Raw genomic sequence first — 24,593 nt, forward strand, 5'->3', positions numbered from 1 at the left:
GATCTGTCCTCTCCATTCCCAAACCACATTTTCCTTCCAGTTCTCCCCATACCTCCCGGCACCCCGGGCGAATCAAATGTTCAATCTCTATCTCTGCCTTAAACTGGTCCACTAACTGGGTCTCCACCACCGTCTGTGGAAAAGAATTCCACAGATTCACCACCCTCTGACTGAAGAAATTTCTCCTCGCCTCCTTCCTAAAAGAACGTCCTGCAATTCTGAGCTGTGACCTCTAGTCCTAGACTCTCTCACTAGTGGAAACCATCCTCTCCACTTCCTTTGAGGGAAACTAAACCTGTCTGCCCCTCTCTCCCTCTCTCCCCCCTCTTTCCTCCTTCCCCTCTCTCTTTCCCTCTCGCTCCTCCTCCTCCCCCCCCCCCCCCCCCCAGAGAAAGAGAGAGGGGGCTCAGCCGGACCGGCGTCTGGTGTCCGATCACGGCCGCTGCCATGACTGGGTTCGGTCGTTCCCAAAGATGCCGGAGGGCCCTCTAGTATTGCTAGATGATAGATCAGATGCTCCTCTAGTATCTTTGGTCTCCCCCGGAGAGGCGCCAGGTTGACCGACGCCGCGGACACCGTTTGACACACCTTGCTGATGTAGAAACAAGCGTGGACCCACTGACTCACCCAACACGAGGCCATCACCTCCCGCCCGGGCCCACTGCGCACAACGCACGCGGAGAGACGGTGACGCGGCCTGCGGGCCTCCCGCCCACAACTGCGCAGGCGCGGATGGTCGTCAATATACTTTATTTCCCCCCAAATCATCCCGGGGAATGTCCCGAAATTATTTCATTTCCCCCAAAATTACCCGAAAACAACCAGAATCTCCAGTAATTTCCTTCAAACTGCCAACCCCACCCCCCACGGTGGATTGAAACGAACATTCCAGCAACTTCCAGTGACGTCAGGGGGAGGGGCTTATTAAAAAGCCGTTTCCCAACCGTCACTTGTGCACGAGGTCGACTCAACATCCACTTCTGCGTCCTGCCCCCCCCTCCCTCTGTCCCCCCCCCCTCCCTCTGTCCCCCCCTTCTCTCCTCTGCCCCCCTCTGCTCCCCCCCCCCCCTCCCTCTGTCCCCCCTTCTCCCTCTGCCCCCCCCCCCTTCTCCCTCTGCCCCCCCCCCCTCCCTCTGCCCCCTTCTCCCTCTCCCCTCTGCCCCCCCCCCTCTCCCTCTCCCCCCCCTGCCCCCGCCCCTCTCCCTCTATGGCCCTCCCCCCCCCCCCCCCCCCTCTCCCTTTGCCCCCCCCCCCCCCCCCCTCTCCCTCTGCCCCCCTTCTCCCTCTGGTCCCCCTCTTCAAAATGCCGGAAAGATCGAGAACGTTTCTGCGGCAAAGACCCTACAGCTCAGCTGCGCGGTAGGACCCAAAGATTATAGAGCGGAATCTTTGGTAGGATCTTTGTTGTGCAGATCGCGCTGAAGAAGTTTTCTCCTCACTGCCCGCGCAGCTTGTGAAGCCCCGCCCGTCCGCCCACCCACTCACTCACTCAGCCTCAGGGGCCGACCTCCTCTTCGCGGAGGCCCGATCGGCTGTCCTCCCCCCGGCCCGGTTCTGTCACGCTTGGTGCGCTTCCCCTTGCAGAAGCTACGATCGGCTGGGTCCCCCCCCCCCCCCCCTCCTTTCACCGGCCTCAGATCGTACTGCTCAACGCCTACCGCAGCCTAGCTCGGGCCTGGCGCCTGGTGGGAAGGCCGGCTCTACCAAAGACTATAGAGCTCTATAATCTTTGGGCTCTACGACCTGGGTAGGTGCTGCCCCCTCCCTACCCCTCTACACCCTCTGCACCAAAGATACCAGCTCTTCTAGTATCTTTGCTCTGCACCCTCCCAGAGAGGGAGGAGGAGAGGAGGCCCTCCCTCTCTGCCCCCTTCTAGCAATGTTACAACATTTTTGAGATTTTAAAAATCAAGTCTGCAAATTATCCCATCAGATAAAGCATAAAACGAAGTTTAATTTGACACCTAATTCACTTTCTTATCTTCAGTATTAAAAAAGTTATGGCCATTTTCATACTCGGAAATTAGCATCTTGTGCCATATTGCTTTTCCATTGGCTTAACACAAAAGCTGTGATCGAGGACAGTCAAAAGCCCATAACTTTCTTAAAATTAAGAGAACTGAAAGAAATTTTCAGTTATTATAGATTGAAGCATTCTGAAACAATCTTACTTGGATGACGAAATTATAGCATGTAATAAGTTAGTTATCTAATTGTAGCTAATTACAAAATTCAATTACTAGATCTAAACATCTTATCAGTTTCTTAAGAATAGATTAACATTTTTAAATAGTCTAAGTGTCCAAATAACATTCACACAAGAATTCACAATGTAACATAATTTTTAAATCTCATTGTCATGGATTTATAGTCCAAATGGAAGGAATGTCATGTTTAATAGCTGTAAATTAATGGCCATTTAATAGGTATGTTACAAAACCTACCTGAATCGTGTCTGAGCATCTGCCCTACCCCGTGTGTGTGATTTTGGTGCTGTTTAGAGGGGGCGGGTTTAAACCGCGATTTTTACTAGGCTATTCCAATCGAAAATGTTCAGCCTAGTAAAACATTAACGGAAAATCGCTGAAAGACCCCGTCGCAAAAGGTATTATTAGTTTTTATGGCCTTGTATAATATTTATAGTAGTTTAAAAATCACTCTCTCACTCCGCAACCTCTCGCAACCCCAGGGTTTTATAAAGCAAACAATTAAAGGTATGTACCTTATTTTTACATTAAATGGGGCTTGTATATAACCCTGTGAATAAAGTTTTCTATAGCGAGTAGTTCATTTTGGGCTCTTTATATCCCGCAGTATTTTTCTGGGCATTTGAGGCACAAATCCAGCACAATGTGAACGTTCTAAACCAGCTAATTATATTATTTGGACAGGCTATTTAAAAATGTTAATCATTTATTAAGAAATGGATAGATGTTTAGATCTAGTAATTGTAGTTTGAAATTAGCTACAATTGGGTAACTAACTAATTATATGCTTTAATTTCAGGTCATCCAAGTAAGATTATTTTATATTTGTTTCAGAATGCTTCAATCTATGATAACTGAAAATTTCATTCAGTTCTCTTAATTTTTAAGAAGGTTATGGGCTTTTGACTGTCCACGATCACAGCTTTTTTGTTATGTCCATAGAAAATCAATAGGGAACAAGATGCTAATTTCCGAGTATGAAAATGGCCATAACTTTTTTATTACTTGAGATATGAAAGTGAATTAGGTGTCAAATTAAACTTATTGTTATGCTTTATCTGATGGGATAAATTGCAGACTTGATTTTATAAATCTCAAAATTTTGTAACATTGCTACATTTAAATCATCTTGCGAGTGGGTTTTTCTGGAACGCGATCATTTGGAACGTTGCGGTTTGCAGTGAATTTATACCCCATATCGGCAGGAAAAATACTGCTGGTTCGTATGGGGAAAAAATCACCATTTCGCAACTTAAAATGTGAATTGAAGACATCTTAAGGAGCAATTTTATACATAAATTAAACGGCTTTCTTTTACCTGTCCCGTACCCGAAATCCGTCCCCATTGTCGGCGATGACGGCTTTAGAAGCTGATTTAAAAATTACCCCAGCATTGATCTTGTCTGGCGATTTAAAAAAAAAATACGCAGAACACCGGCTTGCACTCCAACCAAATATATTCCAGGATAAGGTAGGGATAAAACACGTTTTAACCCTGCCCCCCTCAAAGGTGCCAAAATCGCGCACACGGCCAGTGGCAGAATTGCAGCGCCGCTGAAGGTAAGTATTGTAACATACCTACTTCTCCCTCTCTGCCCCCCTTCTCCCTCTCTGCCGCCCTTCCCCTCTCTCCCTCTCTGCCGCCCTTCCTCTCTCTCTGCCCCCCTTCTCCCTCTCTGCCCCCCCCTTCTCCCTCTCTGCCCCCCTCTCTCCCTCTCTGCCCCCCCTTCTCCCTCTCTGCCCCCTTCTCCCCCTCTCTGCCCCCCTTCTTCTCTGCCCCCCTCTCTCTCCCCCCTTCTCCCTCTCTGCCCCCCTTCTCCCCTGCCCCCCCCCTCCCTTCTGCCCCCCCTCTCTGCCCCCCTTCTCCCTCTCTGCCCCCCTTCTCCCTCTCTGCCCCCCTTCTCCCTCTCTGCCCCCCCTTCTCCCTCTCTGCCCCCCCTTCTCCCCTCTCTGCCCCCCTCTCCCTCTCCCTCTCTGCCCCCCTTCTCCTCTCTCTGCCCCCCCTTCTCCCTCTCTGTCTGCCCCTTCCCCTCTCGGCCCCCCTTCTCCTCTCTGCTGCCCCCCCTTCTCCCCTCTCTGCCCCCCCTTCTCCCCTCTCTGCCCCCCCTGTCTCCCTCTCTGCCCCCCCCCCTCTCTTCTCCCTCTCTGTCCCCCCCCCCTTCTCCCTCTCTCTGCCCCCCCCCTTCTCCCTCTCTCTGGCCCCCCCCCTTCTCCCCTCTCTGCCCCCCCCCTTCTCCCTCCCTCTCTGCCCCCTGGCCTGCCTCTCCTGTCTGAGCCCCCCCTCTGCCCCCCTCTCCTGCCCCCCCCTTCTCCCCCTCTGGCCCTTCTCCCTCTCTCCTGCCCCCCCCTTCTCCCTCTCTGCCCCCCCTTCTCCCCCTCCTCTGCCCCCCCCCCCCTTCTCCCTCTCTGCCCCCCCCTTCTCCCTCTCTGCCCCCCCCTTCTCCCCTCTCTGCCCCCCCCTTCTCCCTCTCTGCCCCCCCCCCTTCTTCCCCTCTCTGCCCCCCCCTCTTCCCCCTCCTGCTCTGCCCCCCCCTTCCCTCCCTCTCTGCCCCCCCTTCTCCCTCTCTGGCCCCCCCTTCTCTCCCTCTCTGCCCCCCCCCTGCCCCCCGCCTTTCTCCCTCTCTGCCCCCCCCCCCTCTCTGCCCCCCCTCTCCCTCTCTGCCCCCCCTTCTCCCCTCTCTGCCCCCCCCTTCTCCCTCTCTCTGCCCCCCCCTCCCTCTGCCCCTCTCCCTCTCTGCCCCCCCTTCTCCCTCTCTGCCCCACCCCACCTCTCTGCACTCCCTCTGCCTCTGCCCCCCCCCTCCATCTCTGCCCCTGCCTCTCTGCCCCCCCCCCCCCCCCCCCCCCTCCCCCCCCCCCCCCCCCCCCCCCCCCCCTCCCTCTCTAGACACACCTGCAAGTTGGGGGCTATGCGTCATTGGATAGGGCGGGTGTGGGGTAAAGGAGCATATTAATAATATCAAGGGGGGTAGTTAGTGTGTGGGGTGGTCATGTGTGTGATGCCGCCCCAGTCCCCCCCCACACCCCCACCCACAACCGCGCGTTGGGGGAACAGACCCAACGGGTCTGCACTTGGTCTAGTTTCTTTTAAAAGACCGTGATTTTTGACTTGTTTGCACTAATTCCGTTACACCTAGCGGTTTTAACTGATTCTTATTAACCTTGCTTTTATTCCGTTTCTTTTAAAAGACATCGCCATTGCACTAATTCTGTTTTTAACCTGATTCCACCTAATATGACATTTAAAAATGATGGACATTGGTTTCATCCCATTTACTTTAAAATACCTAGCGGTTTTTAACTTGATGTGCACTGATTCTTTTGACATTGCTTTTATTGCGTTTATTTAAAATACCAAACAGTTTTTTTAATAATTTACTAATTTAATATAACATTTAAAAAGATTGACGTTGCTTTTTATTCCGATCGTTGGATTTAATCCGATAGTTTTCAATCATTCCTTAAACTATTCACCTAAATGGTCATTATATCACTTTGATGAACGAGGCTTAATGTTGGACTCCACATCTCTAAAGATAAGAGTCCGATTGAACTTCATTGTTTTGATTTAACTTCGAAAAAGGTTGCATTTTTTGTTCTTTAAAGATTTTCCGATGTTTCACAACTGTACTAATTCTTAAATATAATATTTCATTTCAAACACAGTGCTTTTTTTTTAATTTTCCCCTGTTTGTTGAAGACCGCTTTCAAAAAAAATTGCTGGTGATTTGGAAAAACTCAATTTTGAACAAATTGATCTGTCTTCATTGACAACTGAGATTAAAAAATGAATTTAATTGTGATTGATTTCATTCTACAGGAAAGACTCTATTTTGAACAAATTGATCTGTCTTCATTGACACTGAGATTGTTTTTAGGCTTTTTTAAAAATCATGCCAAGACGGTCAAGACATAAAAGACATTCAAGACGGTCAGTGGCTGACAAAAAGAAACATCGAGAAGCAGTAAGGCGCATAACGGAACAAAAGAGGCAGCAAGATAGAACACAACATCTCCGAGATAGTCCAGAGAGAGTGCGGGAGAGAAGCGCACAAGAGATGCAGCAAGAAAGAATTAAAAGTATCATAGTTAAGCGAAAGAGAGGGCGGGAGAAAAGCGCACAAGAGATGCAGCAAGAAAGAACTCGACGTCTCAAATTTAAGCGAGAGAGAGAGCGGGAGAGAAGGGCACAAGAAACGGCAGATGAAAGGACTAGAAGGCTGGATAGACGGCGGGTCAGACAAAAAAACAAACGAAATGCACTACTCACAAAGAGAAATCTTTCTGCTGATGGTGAAATGACCAATGTTTGCCCTCATTGTGGAGAGTACCGCTTCTCAAGAGGAACAACCAACTTTTGCTGCATGAAGGGTAAGGTCAACATTGCTCCTCTGAAGACACTCCCTAATGCACTCATTAATTTATATACAGGTGACACACCACAAGCATATGAGTTCAGGAAGAATATTAGACAATACAACATTGAAGAAAGAACTGCAGATGCTGGAAAAATCAAAGGTAGACAAAAATGCTGGAGAAACTCCGCCTAGCGGAGCTGGTCCTCAGCCTCTATGGAGAGAAAGAATAGGCGGTGTTTAGGGTTGAGACCCTTCTTCAGACTGATGTCGGGGGGGGGGGAGGGGAAGAAAGGAAGATGCGGAGAGAGTAGGCTTGTGGGAGAGCTGGGAAAGGGGGGGAGGTAGGTAGAAAGCAAGGACTGTCTGGAATTAGATAACTCAATGTTCATACCACTGGGGTCTAACCTACCCAAGTGAAATATGTGGTGCTGTTCCTCCAATTTGCTCTGGGCCTCACTGGCAATGGAGGATGCCCAGGACAGAAAGGTCAGCTTCTCGCTGTACTTCGATACACGTGACAATAATTAACTAAACTAGATCACACATCAAGTAGGTCGCTGTGATGTAAAACCAAGGATCAGAACTTGCAAATTGTGTCAGTTGTACACACATGTAACTCCCTAGGGCATAGTCTGTGCCCTATCATCGAAACATAGAAAATAGGTTTAGGATTAGGCCATTCGACCCTTCGAGCCTGCACCGCCATTCAATATGATCATGGCTGATTATCCAACTCGGTATCCTGTACCTGCCTTCTCTCCATACCCCCTGATACGTTTAGCCACGAGGGCCACATCTAACTCCCTCTTAAATATAGCCAATGAACTGGCCTCAACTACCTTCTGTGGCAGAGAATTCCAGAGATTCACCACTCTCTGTGTGAAAAATGTTTTTTTCTCATCTCGGTCCGAAAAGATTTCCCCCTTATCCTTAAACTGTGACCCCTTGTTCTGGACTTCCCCAACAATGGGAACAATCTTCCTGCATCTAGCCTGTCCAACCCCTTAAGAATTTTGTATCATGCCATTAAACAGTCAGAATCCTGGAGGATTCACACAAAATGCTGGAGTAACTCAGTGGGTTCGGCAGCATCTCTGGAGACCTTGTTTCAGACATCACCTGGAGGATTCTCTCCTTGAAAAGAAAGCTGCGGATTAATGTTCTGATCATTTCCAAATTCTAACTGCAGTTAAACATTTCTTTCTAAACAGCCTCCACCTCGCCTCTCAATTTAAGACTGGACACCATGGGGGAAAAGCAGAAGAAGAAGGAAGTGGAGGAAGTTCCAGAGGAGGAGAAGTACATGGTGGAGAAAGTGCTGGACAGGCGCATAGTGAACGGCAAGGTGGAGTACCTGCTCAAATGGAAAGGATTCTTGCTGTGAGTATTCACAAGCAGATAGGCACAAAAAGCTGGAGTAACTCAGCGGGACGGGCAGCATCTCTGGACAGGAATGGGTGACATTTTGGGTAATTTCTTCAGACCCGAAACGTTGCCCGTTCATTCTCTCCCGAGTTTTGGCCTGTTACGTGTTACTCCAGCTTTTTGTGTCTGTCTTCGGTTAAAACCAGCATCTGCCGTTCCTGCCTACATATTCACAAACATCAGCCTGGTTTTGGCTCTTTATTTCCATGCTGAGTGATCTTTCCAGTAGCAGGAAGCAGCGAGTGTAACAAATTTCCATTCAGAGTTATTGGTCAAGTGGAAACTGGGTCAGGAATGAGTAGAAACAAGGAGCTGCGAGATGCTAGTTTACATCAAAGATGCACACAAAGTGCTGGAGTAACTCGACAGGTCAGGCAGCATTGTAGTGGCAGATTATTACATCGTTCAAGGCATTGTTTCCTCTAGCCACTATGATTGAAGACAGGGGTAAGGAGATAGATTTTGTTATGCATGCGAGCTCTCCACGAGACATTAATATCCGTCCAAAGATAAATCTTCAAAACACACTCTTAATTAATAGTTTCTTTATTGTTGCACTAAAAACAGTAAGATATTCATCCACATGAAGAAGGGTTTCGGCCCGAAACGTTGCCTATTTCCTTCGCTCCATAGATACTGCTGCACCCGCTGAGTTTCTCCAGCTTTTTTGTATACCTAAGATATTCATCCAAACTTCTTCTTGTTTAAGTACATTTTAATCTTACTCGTAGTCAAACTCCATGGATGGTCAAACTCGTGCATGGTCAAACTCCGGCATGGCCTAAAGCTGTGCCTTCTCCCCCATGCTTCCTTCAACTAAAACCAACAACTACTCGTGCATCTGCGTGAAAATCTCAGCCGCAAACTTGCCTCTGACTACGTAATAAATCCCACCCACATAATTATAGGCAGTTAAAACTTAAAGGTAACTGGTTATAATTATAACATACTGAGTTAAGCTAAATGGCTACTACAAGCATCTCTGAACAAGAAGGATAATTGCCATTTCGGGCCGGGGCCCCTTTTTAGTGTGAAGTGCCCGACCTGAAACATCACCCATCCTTTTTCTCCAGAGATGGTAGTGGTTAGTGTGTTGTGCAGTGTTCAAGAGTCTGATGGATTGTGGGTAGAAGCACAAAGCAGAGGTTATTGCTTCTCTTCCTCTTGGATCTTTAGCCCTGTACATCTATCTATGCACTGCATTGAATTGGTAAGTCACTGGGTCATGAGTGCTCATTTATTCTGTGGATGGATCAACAACATGTGTTATTGGACTGGAAGCTGTTCCACTGACTCACAGCTCAGCGGTTGCTGTTGATGAACGAAATGATTCAGGTCCAAGTGTCGGTATTCAGTGACTGGAATTATTTTGCAGTGATGACAACACGTGGGAGCCGGAGGAAAACCTGGACTGCCCCGACCTCATCGCAGAATTCCTGCAGTCCCAGAAAATAGCACACGATGGCGTGGATAAAACAGAGGGACCAAAGCGGAAAGCAGAGTCTGATACGGAAAAGGAGGAAAATAAAAACAAGAAGAAGAGGGAGGAGGTCAGTGAAGGTGCTGCCACAGCGGGTGACCAACACAACCTGTGGTCAGTCCCAGAGGAAGCTTTCTTGCAAGAGGAGCAGGTGAGGGGAATAGAAACATAGAAAATAGGTGCAGGGGAAGACCATTCAGCCCTTTGAGCCAGCATCGCCATTCAATATGATCATGGCTGATCATCCAAAATCAGTACCCCGTTCCTGCTTTCTCCCCATATCCCTTTATTCCGTTAGCCCTAAGAGCGATATCTAACTCTCTCTTGAATACATCCAGTGAATTGGCCTCCACTGCCTTCTGTGGCAGAGAATTCCCAGATTCACAACTGTCTGGCTGAAAAGGTTTTTCCTCATCTCAGTCCTAAATGGCTGACCCCTTATTCTTAGATGGTGCAGATGAAGTCGAGGGAGCTTTCCTACAGTCTGGTGACCAGAGCTGCAGCCAAGGCTCCAAGTTGTATGCTCTATGCAGCCAGTATGGAGGGATCGCGTCTCATGAATTGGCTTGTGTAGGAAAGAACTGCAGATGCTGGTTTACACCAAAGATAGAAACAAAATGCTGGAGTAACTCAGCGGCACAGGCAGCATCTTTGGTGAGAAGGAATGGTTGACGTTTTGGGTCGAGACCCTTCTTCAGACTGGAGAATGTTCTCAACCAGAAATGTTACTCATTCCTTCTCGCCAAAGATTATGCCTGTCCCGCTGAGTTACTGCAGTGTTTTGTGTCTATCTTCCCTGTATTGGCTTGCCTGGATTCCGTGCTTGGGGTGGTGGTCAGATTGCCCGTGCTCACCGATTTCCCCCTTGTGCAAAGTACTATTGATACAGAGTCATTACATATCATAACATGTACTTTAATTAGAATACATACAGAGACCATCAAAATGAATACTGTAGGCTCAGATTCGTAAGTTGAACTAACTAGCATGCCCGAGGTGGTAGTGTGGAAACCTGACATGGATTATGGATCAGGTCAGCAGCAAAACCAGCCACGGATCAAATCAGCAATACTGTTTGATCTACACCCCTGCCCATTGAGTTCTTGTTTGTTTTTCTTGCAGCACGAGAAGCTGAGAGGGTTTGCCCGAGGGCTGGAACCGGAGTGTATCATCGGGGCGACAGATTCAAGGGGGAAGCTAATGTTCCTCATGAAGTGGTGAGTTTGCAGCATTACAGTCGATCTCTGTCATACCTATAACCCAGCTGCGATTAAGTGATTGAGTGAGCTTGCTGTGTGGTGCGGGCTGGGGGGCGGATTATGCTGAACAAATGAGCAACCTCATGGTGACTGAGCAGTGTTTCCACTTTGAAGGAAATTACCCAAAATTTGGAAATTATGGTTGTCTTCGGGTAATTTTAGGGAAATTTAGTAATTTTGGGAATATCAGACCAGCACCAAGGCTCTTCACCATTCACTCCTCCAGCTCTTGAATTGTCCATGTCGCCCTCCCTATCACACACCTGGGTGGCCATTGATGATGGAACATAGAACAGCACAGGAACTGGCCCTTCAGCACAAAATGTCTGTGCCCAACATGATGCCAAGTTAAACTGATCCCATCTGCCTGGTATATTCTCTTTGGGACATTTGACAATAAAACACTCTGGACTCCTGACTAGATTAACAGCGTGGAAATTTCCCTCGACGCAACTTGCCCACACTGGCCAACATCCCCTATCTACACCAGTTCCACATGTCCGCGTTTGGCCCATATCCCTCTAAACCTGTCCTATCCATGTACCATATAACCATATAACAATTACAGCACGGAAACAGGCCATCTCGGCCCTACAAGTCCGTGCCGAACAACTTTGTTTCCCCTTAGTCACACCTGCCTGCACTCATACCATAACCCTCCATTCCCTTCTCATCCATATGCCTATCCAATTTATTTTTAAATTATACCAATGAACCTGCCTCCACCACTTCCACTGGAAGCTCATTCCACACCGCTACCACTCTCTGAGTAAAGAAGTTCCCCCTCATATTCCCCCTAAACTTCTGTCCCTTAATTCTGAAGTCATGTCCTCTTGTTGGAATCTTCCCTATTCTCAAAGGGAAAAGCTTGTCCACATCAACTCTGTCTATCCCTCTCATCATTTTAAAGACCTCTATCAAGTCCCCCCTTAACCTTCTGCGCTCCAGAGAATAAAGACCTAACTTATTTAACCTATCTCTGTAACTTAGTTGTTGAAACCCAGGCAACATTCTAGTAAATCTCCTCTGTACTCTCTCTATTTTGTTGACGTCCTTCCTATAATTGGGCGACCAAAATTGTACACCATACTCCAGATTTGGTCTCACCAATGCCTTGTACGATTTTAACATTGCATCCCAGCTTCTATACTGTGTCCTGTCCTGTACCTGTCCAAATGTTTCTTAAACGTTGTGATAGTCCCTGCTTCAACTACCTCCTCCATGCAGCAACTCATTCCACTCACCCAGGGCACGTTTGACATTGAGATCGGACGTAAATTAACCAATCCTGCGCTTTGTTTTATGGTCGCCAGGCAACAAGGACCCTGGGGTCATGTCTGCCTCCTCATTACATCAAAACAATAACAAGGTTTCCAAGGAATAAAAGTCATGCTAACCTTGCAGATGATTTTGTTTTTCGATTGATTTATCTTTATAAGAACTGTTAAATGAAAATGATCAATAACAAATGTAAAGCTAGGGTTATGATTAGGGTTAGGGTCAGTCAGTTAAACAATCGGTTATTCAGTCGGTCGGTCGGCTGTGGAGGATCGGTCGAGCTGTCTGACTGTCGGTGGGTGGCATGAGTCGGGTCGGGCTGCGGGTGGGTGGTGAGAGTGGACGGTTGGGTCGGGCCGCCAGTGGGTGCTGTGAGTGGTCGAACAGCCGGTGGGTGCTGCGAGTGGTCGGATGGTTGGTGGGGGCTGCGTGGTCGATCGGGCTGTCAGTAGGCCGGTGTTGCAGGCTTCCCCCAGCCTGGCAATTCCCCAGTCCCACTATAGCTGTGACCCCCACTCTGCCCACAGGCAGTCAGTGGAGTTCAGTAAACGGGGGAACCCACAGGAACTGCCCTCACGCATTAATTATGCTGGTTCAGGAGCCGGACCTCTGTGGCAGTCTCATTCAAATTACACTCACATATTCAATATATAATTTTTATATTACATAATTATGCATAATTATATTTGTTTACAATCATATTCACGTCATATATATATATATATATATATATATATATATATATATATATGACGTGAATATATATATATATGTGTGTGTGTATAAAGTAAAGTACAAAGTATCCTTTATTGTCATTCGGACATTTCAGTCCGATCGAAATTGCATACCTTGCGGTCATGACATAGAATAAAATAACAGAACACACACTTAACACAGTTTAACATCCACCACAGTGAGTCTACCAGACACCTCACTGTGATAGAAGGCAAAAGTCTTAGAAAGTCCTTATCTCTTCCCTCCTTGTTCTCCCTCTGCGTTGAGGCGATCCAGGCTTTCGAAGTTGGGCCCCCCCGCCGGGTGATGGTAAGTCCCGTGACCAAATCCGAGCTCCGCGAACGGACCAGTTCAAACTCCGCGGCCCGGGGCAGTCGAAGCTACCACCCTCTAGTCCAGCAGACGAAGCTGTTGTTGCAAGAGCACCCGAGAATCAGTCACCAATCTGGGACCTGGGAGCTCCCGACGTCGTAGTCCACTGGGCCCACGGCCGAGCCTCCGAAGTCGCCGCCGCTGCAACGCCACCACAGCCCTGAGTCGGCCAAAGTCCTGGTTGGAAAGTCCTGGCTCTGGTTCCGGAGCTTTGAGGTCGGTCCCAGTTGGAGGCCGCCAGCTCGGCGATTAGGCCTTAGTGCACAATGAGACGTGGACGGGGGATACGACAAGAAAAGGTCGCATCCCCCCCCTGAAGGAAGAGACTAAAAACATGTTTCTCCCACACCACCACACATACACAAGTAAAATAAACTAAAACAACAACAAAAGAAAACAAAAAAAGAAAAGACAGACGGACTGCAAGTGAGCAGGGGCACCGCCGCCACTTCCGGGGTGTGTATATAGATTATATATATATGTGTGTATATCTATATGTGTGTGTATATATATATATATGTGTATGTATACGTATATATATATGTTTACATATATATATATGTGTATATATATATGTGTGTGTATATATGTGTATATATATATGCATACATATATATATATGTATGTATGTATACATATATATGTGTGTATACATATATATGTGTATGTGGTATAACATATGGTTTAAATAGACCACAGCATGGAATTACTCCCATGGTGTAATATGGGCATAGGACACTAGTTGGCGCTTTTTCAATCTCATTTTCTAATTAGTTTAATTAATTAATGTGCAACTTTTGGTACTGATGAGTTATGACTTCCTTCTCAATTATATTTTATCTAAATCTGAAAAATTTAATGTATATCCAAGACATGGGTCACGAAAGTTAAATTCTAGACACATTTTTGATGCTGGCCTACAGCCTAATTGCTAACGGCGGCCTCTGTTGCCCCGTGCAGGAAAAACTCGGACGAGGCAGACTTGGTGCCGGCAAAGGAGGCCAACGTCAAGTGCCCGCAGGTGGTCAAGTTGTTTTACAAGGAGCGTCTAACGTGGCACTCCAATCCAACCAAGGTAGAGAAGAAGTAACGGAGCAGAGGGGCTCACACATCTCCCTTTTACTACTTTACACAACGAGAAAATAATCCTGATATTTGCAGACATGGTTCTCAGTTGTACAGATGTAAAATTCTCCGGGTGATACTTCTCTCAACTCCTCTCGGACCTGGTTTATTGCCTCTGACTGCCAGGGGCCGGGCAGGTTGTGTTTCAAATCCAGCATGACAGTTTTAATTTCACTGTTTTATTTTTCTTCAGGTTTTTGGGGGTAACAACTAGTTGTAGAAGCCAATGAGTTGTAGATTAGTTGCCTTGGCTTATAGCATCGGGTTTGAGCCCGTGAAGGCAAAAGGAGTCTGCAGGTGCTGATTTAATTCACAGCCTCTTTTAGTGCAGTGTTTTCATTGTGTGGCTGGGCCTGGGAGGGAGGGTGTTACAGTGTGTGTGTGTATCCAGCCACTGCTCTGCCACCTCCTCACTGCAACACCCTGGTACTCTCCACTGTGAGTTGTTGAATGCCTGATCACAGGACCAATTGCTGTTCCAACCAACCTATGGGTGGCTTGGTGGCCAACACTCCATCCTGCAGTGGTGTTTCCGTTGTGGTGAAAGTTTGCTTCTGTTCAGCCTGCGCTGTTTACTTGGTAATGAGGAGGCAGAAGCACAGACAGTGGGTTAGAGCTTCATTCTGTAGTTACAATCCCAGGCTGCTACCGGCCTTCATCTGTTACTGGAGCCAGTCGGCACCACAGCCACACTGCTCTCTGCGACTTGCTTCACTCGTTCTCTGCAGTCAATGGGCTTCTGCTTGTCAGTGCCTGGGCCTGTGCCTCGCTCTGCCGCTATGTGAACAGGCAAGGTGAGTGTCAGTGTTTTAAGGTATTTGTCTCAATTGGAGTTTTACCTCAGGGCCCCCAGTCCCACGTGTTGATCTCTGCCTCTCTAGTATTCTCTACTCCTTATGGTTAGGTTAGGGGCGGGTTGTGAATGTAGGTGATGCCGCGGTACTGCGTCTCCACCAGTGAGCTGGGAAATGCCGAGGCTGGGCACCAAACGTTGGACAGAGCGGGCAGAGGGAAGCGACACCAGAACAGGTACAGAGCTGGATATACACACACGCACACAGACACACGCACAATGCTGGCTGCTGCCCTCAACGACAGCAGCTTCTCATTCCATCCCGCGAAACCATTGCATCGTCAACGAGTGAGAAAACCACCTCCTCGTCCTCTTTAGTTCAATGTTCAGCCTGCCCGGGAAGAGTATAGGCGATAAACACAGCGTGGGTTTATTGGTGTGTGTGTCTCCCTCCCTGGGGCAGCTGAGACCAGTGTCAGTAGACAATGATGAGAGGGCATTCTGTCCCGTGGAAGCTGGAGAAACCTGCCTTGCCCACTACTCAGCCAAGCCAGTAACAGTCACAGGTCAAGCTAAAGGGAGTGCCCCTCTGCTTTCTGCAGGGTTGCCATAGTCTGCTCTGAACGGAAGCCACGCAAGGGGGAGTAGTTGTTTGTGTTTGACTTTTTCACTGGAGGAGTGGGGGCAGCATCTGATATAATCCACGTACTGTATGCGGGGGCCATGGAGGAGATTCCTCCAGCTGGCTGTCTCAGCCATCCATTGTTCTCACACACCTGGTATTGATTTTGACAGTTTATGTGTTATTGGAGTTCTTTCATAGGTTTCATACATTGCAGCTCTTCTGTCAGACTTGCATTTAATCATCGTGTAGTATTTTAGAGGGGAGATCTGGTTTTAAAGGATCTGTTTTTGTAGAATCCTTAAGAGTATTGTGATACTGCACCTACACCCTGTGTGTCACTAAACATGCAAGCAAATATTGTGTAATAAAACCCAAAAAACAGCTTTGAATGTGTTCTACTCTTTGCAAATGATCCACACTGGGTATGGGCATGTTCACTTCTTTTTTAAACATCTTCTTTAAATGTTGCGCCTCTCACCTTATAGTTCTACCATCTAGCCTTTGATATTTCCACCCTGGGTAAAAAAGGTTCTGACTGTCTACCCTGCCCCCTCATAATTTATATATACCTCTACCAGATCTCCCCCAGTGATTGAGATAAAACAATCCAGGTTTGTCCGATCTCTGCTTGTAGCTGGTCTCCAATGTCCAGTGTTTCCTGTTACTGCAGTCTTCATCTTTGTAACTCTTCATGTGGGGAGATGGGATGAGCAGAGAAGGAACCTGGGAAAAGGAGCCATGGGTGATTCTGAGCTATGATGAGGGTTTAAAAAGCAGACAAGGACCCCCTCCCCCACTGCTGGTTCTGGCTGTTAATTTGATGCCCAAAAAACACCTGGGGGGGGGGGGGGGTTAGGCAGCATCTGTGAGAATATTTCGCACCCTTAACTTTGCGCCAAAGTTAAGGGTGCAAAGTTAACCCTCACCCAAAGCCTGGTTTGCAATTTCCCAGTCACAGGGATGCATCATCCTTAGTCTGAGATGCTGAGGGTCTGAACTGGGAGGTGGTGGAGAGGATGGTGAGCTCTGGGGCAGTCAAGTACCATAAGTAAGTAAGTTTATTGGCCAAGTATTCACATACAAGGTGCTCCGCCCACAAGTAACAACGTGACATACAGTGACAGTTACGAATGACTCTAAAAACACTAAACATTAATAATAAAACATTAATGCTAAAACACCATTGATCAAGCATGTGAACCATAGACCACTCAATTAAGTTCGATTAAGGGTCCCGATCCAAAACGTCACCTATCCGTGTTCTGCAGAGATGCAGCCTGACCCGCTGAGTTACTCCAGCACTCTGTGTCCCATGTTAGTTCAATGAATGTTTGTCTCAGAGGTAGATTAATCTGCAATGTTTCCTGTTGTAAGCAAAAGCTGAATATTTAAACTGTGAAGATAGATATTTATCTGCTATGTGGGAGGATGACCGGTTGCCATGATAGAAATGTGGAGCTGAGGTTACAATCAAAATGGTTGTAATCTTATTCAATGGCATTTAATCTTATTATCGGGTGGCAGGTGAGTAATTTATTCCTTGGAGCACAGGAGGCTTAGGGGGTGATTTTATAAAATCACAGAATCGGTGAAAGTACAGATTGTGTTCGAGGTTGAGGAATCAAGAACTATGTATTCCCCCGACGATTAACTGACTTAAGAATCGCAACCTAAAACGTTGCCTCTTCATGTTCTCCACAGATACTGTTGTGCCCCATTGAGTTACTCCAGCACTCTGCCTTTTTGTGAACTAGCATCTGCAGTTCCTTGTGTCTGCACCTTCCGGGTCCACAGTAGCACATGTCCCTCTAGTGGTCCAGAGGACAATATAGTGGCTTCCAGTGTTTTACTGTAGTGTCATATGGACCGAAACGGGACAATGAAATCCTTACTTACAGCAGCACAGCAGGTTTGTAAACACCACTCAATAGATTATTTAATGAATAAACAATAAAAAAGTTCAATACATAAATATTAGCGCAAAACAAAGCCCGCAAGCCCCAGTGCAGCCAAAGCAGTTCTAAGTTTGAAGTTGAAGTTCGTAGTGTTCAATAGCCTGATGGTTGTTGGGAAGAAGCTGGACGTTAGTTTTCAAGCTCCTGTACCTTCTTTCCGATGGCAGGAGTGAGATGAGAGCCTGGCCAGGGTGGTGTGGGTCTGATGATGCTTCTGCCTTTTATAGGCAGCGCCTCATGTAGATCCCTTCAATAGTGGGGGAGGTCAGTACCCATGATGGACTGGGCAGTGCCCACCATTTTTTGTGATCTCATTCGTTGATGGGTGTTTATGTTGCCGAACCGGGCCAAATTGCAACCAGTCGCTATGTTCTACCGTACAGCAGTAGCTGTTCAAGAGAACACACCAAATATTCACTAAACCAAATGTCCTCGGTCTTCTAAGGGAGTAGAGGCAGGTGTTGGTTTTTCTTTCTGATTGCATCAATGTGCTGAGCCCAGGACAGATCTTCAGAATCATGCACGCCCAGGAATTGGACCACAAACCCATCAATGAAGACAAGTTCATGCAATCCTCTGCCTTGTCCCTTGATTTAACTAAATGTTGAGAGCAAGGTTGTCCTGGCACCTTTCATTCAGACGATCAATCTCACTCCTTTCATCTCCCCTTATTGCCGTACCATAACAAAGCCTAATTACCACCGTTCATTCATCACAACTTTTGATGAGAGATTCATTCTACCCAGGTGTACTTTTCCACGAGAGCAGGTGACCCAAGGGTTTCAGTGGCCCAGACCTATTCCTATTGATCAGCTACATAGTACTCGACTATTGGGGAAATATAATGATCTACTTTTGTTGGAAGTGCAGTAAAGCAGGATATAAAGAGGGAGTGTTTCTGCATGAAACTAGGAAGTCAAGTGCTATGCTATGGGAAGTGGAAGAGGAAAAGGCCAGTTAGATCAACCATGATCTTACTGACTGGTGGCTGGTTTGAGTCTACATTGCCTTACTCTGCAGTTGATTAATAATCACTTTCTCAGCCACACTTTCAGCTAGGAAGCCTCCAGGTGCTGCAGCATGTTTAAAGTAATGGCCAGGCAATGATATGAAGGATCAGGGGTCCCACACATTGCTGGCACACAGGTGTGTGGGAAGGAACTGCAGATGCTTGTTTAAACCGAAGATAGACTCAAAGCTGGAGTAACTCAGCGGGACAGGCAGCATCTCTGGAGAGAAGGAATGGGCGATGTTCTGGGTCAACAGCCTTCTTCAGACTGGTTAGGGACGGGGGAACAAGAGATATAGACGATGATGAAAGATAAAGAACGTGGCACACAGGTTGTTATTCCATCAGCCTGTTTGTTACAGGAGCTAGTTGAGATGGCCAGCTCGGCCCCTGCTAACTGTAATAACTGATAGATTTAGGCCATTCTGCCCATCAAGTCGTCTCCGTCATTCAACCATGGGTGATCTGTCTCTCCATCCAAACCACATTTTCCTGCCTTCTCCCCATGACCTCTGACACCCGTGCTAATCAAGAATCTATCAATCTCTGCCTTAAACATGTCCACTAACTTGGTCTCCACCACCGTCTGTGGAAAAGAATTCCACAGATTCACCACCCTCTGACTGAAGAAATTTCTCCTCGCCTCCTTCCTAAAAGAACGTCCTGCAATTCTGAAGCTGTGACCTCTAGTCCTAGACTCTCTCACTAGTGGAAACATCCTCTCCACTTCCTTTGAGGGAAACTAAACCTGTCTGCCCCCTCTCTCTCTCCCCCCCTCTCTCTCTCTCCCCCCCTCTCCCTCTCCCCCTCCTCCCCCCCCCCCCCCCCCCCCCAGAGAAAAGAGAGAGGGGGCTCGGCCGGACCGGCGTCTGGTGTCCGATCACGGCCGCTGCCATGACTGGGTTCAGAGTCAGTCGTTCCCAAAGATGCCGGAGGGCCCTCTAGTATTGCTAGATGATAGATCAGATGCTCCTCTAGTATCTTTGGTCGTCCCCGTTCCCGCCCGTCTCCCCCGGAGAGGCGCCAGGTTGACCGACGCCGCGGACACCGTTTGACACCCTGGCTGATGTAAAACAAGCGTGGACCCACTGACTCACCCAGACATGAGGCGATCACATCCCGCCCGGGCCCACTGCGCACACGCACGCGGAGAGACGGTGACGCGGCTGACGGGCCTCCCGCCCACAACTGCGCAGGCGCGGATGGTCGTCAATATACTTTATTTCCCCCCAAATCATCCCGGGGAATGTCCCGAAATTATTTCATTTCCCCCAAAATTACCCGAAAACAACCAGAACCTCCAGTAATTTCCTTCAAACTGCCACCCCCACCCCCACGGTGGATTGAAACAGAACATTCCAGCAACTTCCAGTGACGTCAGGGGGAGGGGCTTATTTCAAAAGCCGTTTCCCAACCGTCACTTGTGCACGAGGTCGACTCAACATCCACTTCTGCGTCTCTGCCCCCCCTCCCTCTGTCCCCCCCCCTCCCTCTGTCCCCCCTTCTCCCTCTGCCCCCCTCTGCTCCCCCCCCCCCCCTTTTTTGGTTTCCTCCCTCTGTCCCCCCTTCTCCCTCTGCCCCTCTTCAAAGGCGCGGAAAGATCGAGAACGTTCTGCGGCAAAGACCCTACAGCTCAGCTGCGCGGTAGGACCCAAAGATTATAGAGCGGAATCTTTGGTAGGATCTTTGTTGTGCAGATCGCGCTGAAGAAGTTTTCTCCTCACTGCCCGCGCAGCTTGTGAAGCCCCGCCCGTCCGTCCGCCCACCCACTCACTCAGCCTCAGGGGCCGACCTCCTCTTCGCGGAGGCCCGATCGGTTGTCCTCCCCCCGGCCCGGTTCTGTCACGCTTGGTGCGCTTCCCCTTGCAGAAGCTACGATCGGCTGTACTCCCCCCCCCCCCCCCCCCTCCTTTCACCGGCCTCAGATCGTACTGCTCAACGCCTACCGCAGCCTAGCTCGGGCCTGGCGCCTGGTGGGAAGGCCGGCTCTACCAAAGACTATAGAGCTCTATAATCTTTGGGCTATACGACCTGGGTAGGTGCTGCCCCCTCCCTACCCCTCTACACCCTCTGCACCAAAGATACCAGCTCTTCTAGTATCTTTGCTCTGCACCCTCCCAGAGAGGGAGGAGGAGAGGTGGCCCTCCCTCTCTGCCCCCTTCTAGCAATGTTACAACATTTTGAGATTTTAAAAATCAAGTCTAATTTATCCCATCAGATAAAGCATAAAACGAAGTTTAATTTGACACCTAATTCACTTTCTTATCTTCAGTATTAAAAATGTTATGGCCATTTTCATACTCGGAAATTAGCATCTTGTGCCATATTGCTTTTCCATTGGCTTAACACAAAAGCTGTGATCGAGGACAGTCAAAAGCCCATAACTTTCTTAAAATTAAGAGAACTGAAAGAAAATTTCAGTTATTATAGATTGAAGCATTCTGAAACAATCTTACTTGGATGACGAAATTATCGCATATAATTAGTTAGTTATCTAATTGTAGCTAATTACAAAATTCAATTACTAGATCTAAACATCTTATCAGTTTCTTAAGAATAGATTAACATTTTTAAATAGTCTAAGTGTCCAAATAACATTCACACAAGAATTCACAATGTGACATAATTTTTAAATCTCATTGTCATTGGATTTATAGGCCAAATGGAAGGAATGTCATGTTTAATAGCTGTAAATTAATGGCCATTTAATAGGTATGTTACAAAACCTACCTGAATCGTGTCTGAGCATCTGCTCTACCCCGTGTGTGTGATTTTGGCGCTGTTTAGAGGGGGCGGGTTTAAAACGCGATTTTTACTAGGCTGTTCCAATCGAAAATGTTCAGCCTAGTAAAACATTAACGGAAAATCGCTGAAAGACCCCGTCGCAAAAGGTATTATTAGTTTTTATGGCCTTGAATAATATTTATAGTAGTTTAAAAATCACTCTCTCACTCCGCAACCTCTCGCAGCCCCAGGGTTTTATAAAGCAAACAATTAAAGGTATGTACCTTATTTTTACATTAAATGGGGCTTGTATATAACCCTGTGAATAAAGTTTTCTATAGCGAGTAGTTCATTTTGGGCTCTTTATATCCTGCAGTATTTTTCTGGGCATTTGAGGCACAAATCCAGCGCAATGTGAACGTTCTAAACCAGCGCGTTCACAGGAACCCACTAGAAAGCCGATTTAAATTGACTTTAATTTACAGCAATTGAACACTGAATTCCTTCCATTTGGCCTATAAATTGATGTAAATGAGATTTAAAAATCATGTTTTATTGTGAATTATTTGTGAATATTATTTGGACACTTGGGCTATGTAAAAATGTTAATCATCTATTAAGAAAAGGATAGATGTTTAGATCTAGTAATTGTAGTTTGAAATTAGCTACAATTGGGTACCTAACTAATTATATGCTTTAATTTCAGGTCATCCAAGTAAGATTATTTTATATTTGTTTCAGAATGCTTCAATCTATGATAACTGAAAATTTCATTCAGTTCTCTTAATTTTTAAGAAGGTTATGGGCTTTTGACTGTCCACGATCACAGCTTTTTTGTTATGTCCATAGAAAATCAATAGGGAACAAGATGCTAATTTCCGAGTATGAAAATGGCCATAACTTTTTTTATTACTTGAGATATGAAAGTGAATTAGGTGTCAAATTAAACTTATTGTTATGCTTTATCTGATGGGATAAATTGCAGACTTGATTTTATAAATCTCAAAATTTTGTAACATTGCTACATTTAAATCATCTTGCGAGTGGGTTTTTCTGGAACGCGATCATTTGGAACGTTGACGTTGCCTCTGCCTCTGCCCCCCTTCTCCCTCCGCCCCCCTTCTCCCTCTCTGCCCCCCTTCCCCCCTCTCTGCCCCCCTTCTCCCTCTCTGCCCCCCTTCTCCCTCTCTGCCCCCCCCCTTCTCCCTCTGCCCCCCCTTCTCCCTCTCCCCCCCTTCTCCCTCTCCCCCCCCCTTCTCCCTCTTCCCCCCCTTCTCCCTCTGCCCCCCTTCTCCTCCCTCTGCCCCCCCCCTTCTCCCTCTTCCCCCCTTCTCCCTCTCCCTCTGCCCCCGCCCTTCTCCCTCTGCCCCCCCCTTCTCCCTCTGCCCCCCCTTCTCCCTCTGCCCCCCCCCCCCTTCTCCCCTCTGCCCCCCCCTTCCCCTCTCCCTCTGCCCCCCTTCTCCCTCTGCCCCCCCTTCTCCCTCTGCCCCCCCTTCTCCCTCTGCCCCCCCTTCTCCCTCTGCCCCCCCTTCTCCCTCTGCCCCCCCCTTCTCCCTCCCTCTCCCCTGCCCCCCCCTCTCCCCTGCCCCCCCTTCTCCCTCTGCCCCCCTTCTCCCTCTGCCCCCCTTCTCCCTCTCTGCCCCCCCCTCTCCCTCTCTGCCCCCCTTCTCCCCCTCTCTGCCCCCCCTTCTCCCTCTCTCTGCCCCCCCCTTCTCCCTCTCTGCCCCACCCCACCTCTCTGCACTCCCTCTCTGCCCCCCTCCATCTCTGCCCCTGCCTCTCTGCCCCCCCCCCCTTCACTTCTACTCTCTACCCCCCCCCCCCCCCCCTCTCTAGACATGCCTGCAAGTTGGGGGCTATGCGTCAGTGGATAGGGCGGGTGTGGGGTAAAAGGAGCATATTAATAATATCAAGGGGGGTAGTTAGTGTGGGGGTGGTCATGTGTGTGATGGCGCTCCAGTCCCCCCCCCCCCCCCCACCCCCAACCGCGCGTTGGGGGAACAGACCCAACGGGTCTGCACTTGGTCTAGTTTCTTTTAAAAGACCGTGATTTTTGACTTGTTTGCACTAATTCCGTTACACCTAGCGGTTTTAACTGATTCTTATTAACCTTGCTTTTATTCCGTTTCTTTTAAAAGACATCGCCATTGCACTAATTCTGTTTTTAACCTGATTCCACCTAATATGACATTTATAAATGATGGACATTGGTTTAATTCCATTCACTTTAAAATACCTAGCGGTTTTTAACTTGATGTGCACTGATTCTTTTGACATTGCTTTTATTGCGTTTATTTAAAATACCAAACAGTTTTTTAATAATTTACTAATTTAATATAACATTTAAAAAAGATTGACGTTGCTTTTATTCCGATCGTTGGATTTAATCCGATAGTTCAATCATTCCTTAAACTATTCACCTAAATGGTCATTATATCACTTTGATGAACGAGGCTTAATGTTGGACTCCACATCTCTAAAGATAAGAGTCCGATTGAACTTCATTGTTTTGATTTAACTTCGAAAAAGGTTGCATTTTTTGTTCTTTAAAGATTTTCCGATGTTTCACAACTGTACTAATTCTTAAATATAATATTTCATTTCAAACACAGTGCTTTTTTTACATTTTCCCTGTTTGTTGAAGACCGCTTTCAAAAAAAATTGCTGATGATTTGGAAAAACTCAATTTTGAACAAATTGATCTGTCTTCATTGACAACTGAGATTAAAAAATGAATTTAATTGTGATTGATTTCATTCTACAGGAAAGACTCTATTTTGAACAAATTGATCTGTCTTCATTGACACTGAGATTGTTTTTAGGCTTTTTTAAAAATCATGCCAAGACGGTCAAGACATAAAAGACATTCAAGACGGTCAGTGGCGGACAAAAAGAAACATCGAGAAGCAGTAAGGCACATAACGGAACAAAAGAGGCAGCAAGATAGAACACAACATCTCCGAGATAGTCCAGAGAGAGTGCGGGAGAGAAGCGCACAAGAGATGCAGCAAGAAAGAATTAAAAGTATCATAGTTAAGCGAAAGAGAGGGCGGGAGAAAAGCGCACAAGAGATGCAGCAAGAAAGAACTCGACGTCTCATATTTAAGCGAGAGAGACTGCAGGTGAGAAGGGCGCAAGAGACGAAGCAAGAAAGAACTCGACGTCTCAGATTTAAGCGAGAGAGAGAGCGGGAGAGAAGGGCACAAGAAACGGCAGATGAAAGGACTAGAAGGCTGGATAGACGGCGG

General features: G+C 47.4%; 1 protein-coding gene and 1 long non-coding RNA gene across 13 annotated transcripts in view; both read left to right on the top strand.

Annotated features, from left to right (window-relative positions):
* The window catches only part of LOC129710139 (trichohyalin-like), a 57,192-nt gene extending 41,153 nt beyond the window's left edge, over nt 1–16,039 (top strand). For 6 of the 11 annotated variants that reach the window (XM_055656892.1, XM_055656890.1, XM_055656888.1 and 3 more), the window contains exons 7-11: nt 6,086–6,578; nt 7,777–7,945; nt 9,366–9,621; nt 10,593–10,687; nt 14,075–16,039. In XM_055656892.1, the coding sequence (XP_055512867.1) occupies nt 6,086–6,578; nt 7,777–7,945; nt 9,366–9,621; nt 10,593–10,687; nt 14,075–14,204 (1,143 nt within the window). In that variant the 3' untranslated portion in view covers nt 14,205–16,039. Of the gene's footprint in view, nt 1–6,085; nt 6,579–7,776; nt 7,946–9,365; nt 9,622–10,592; nt 10,688–13,009; nt 13,488–14,074 lie in introns of those variants that run through there. The other 5 variants (XM_055656896.1, XM_055656897.1, XM_055656895.1 and 2 more) reach the window with 5 other exon arrangements.
* A 4,132-nt stretch (nt 16,040–20,171) lies between these two features.
* Nucleotides 20,172–24,413, top strand: LOC129710144 (uncharacterized). Of its 2 annotated transcripts, none has more exons than XR_008725642.1 (2): nt 20,172–20,298; nt 24,110–24,413. It is a non-coding gene; the product is annotated as an uncharacterized LOC129710144 (long non-coding RNA). The 2 variants fall into 2 exon arrangements; XR_008725641.1 differs by having other exon boundaries at nt 20,178–20,298; nt 24,168–24,413.
* Nucleotides 24,414–24,593: the final 180 nt, after the last annotated feature.

This window comes from Leucoraja erinacea, chromosome 27 (genome assembly GCF_028641065.1).
Source record: "Leucoraja erinacea ecotype New England chromosome 27, Leri_hhj_1, whole genome shotgun sequence".
Lineage (NCBI taxonomy): Eukaryota > Metazoa > Chordata > Chondrichthyes > Rajiformes > Rajidae > Leucoraja > Leucoraja erinaceus.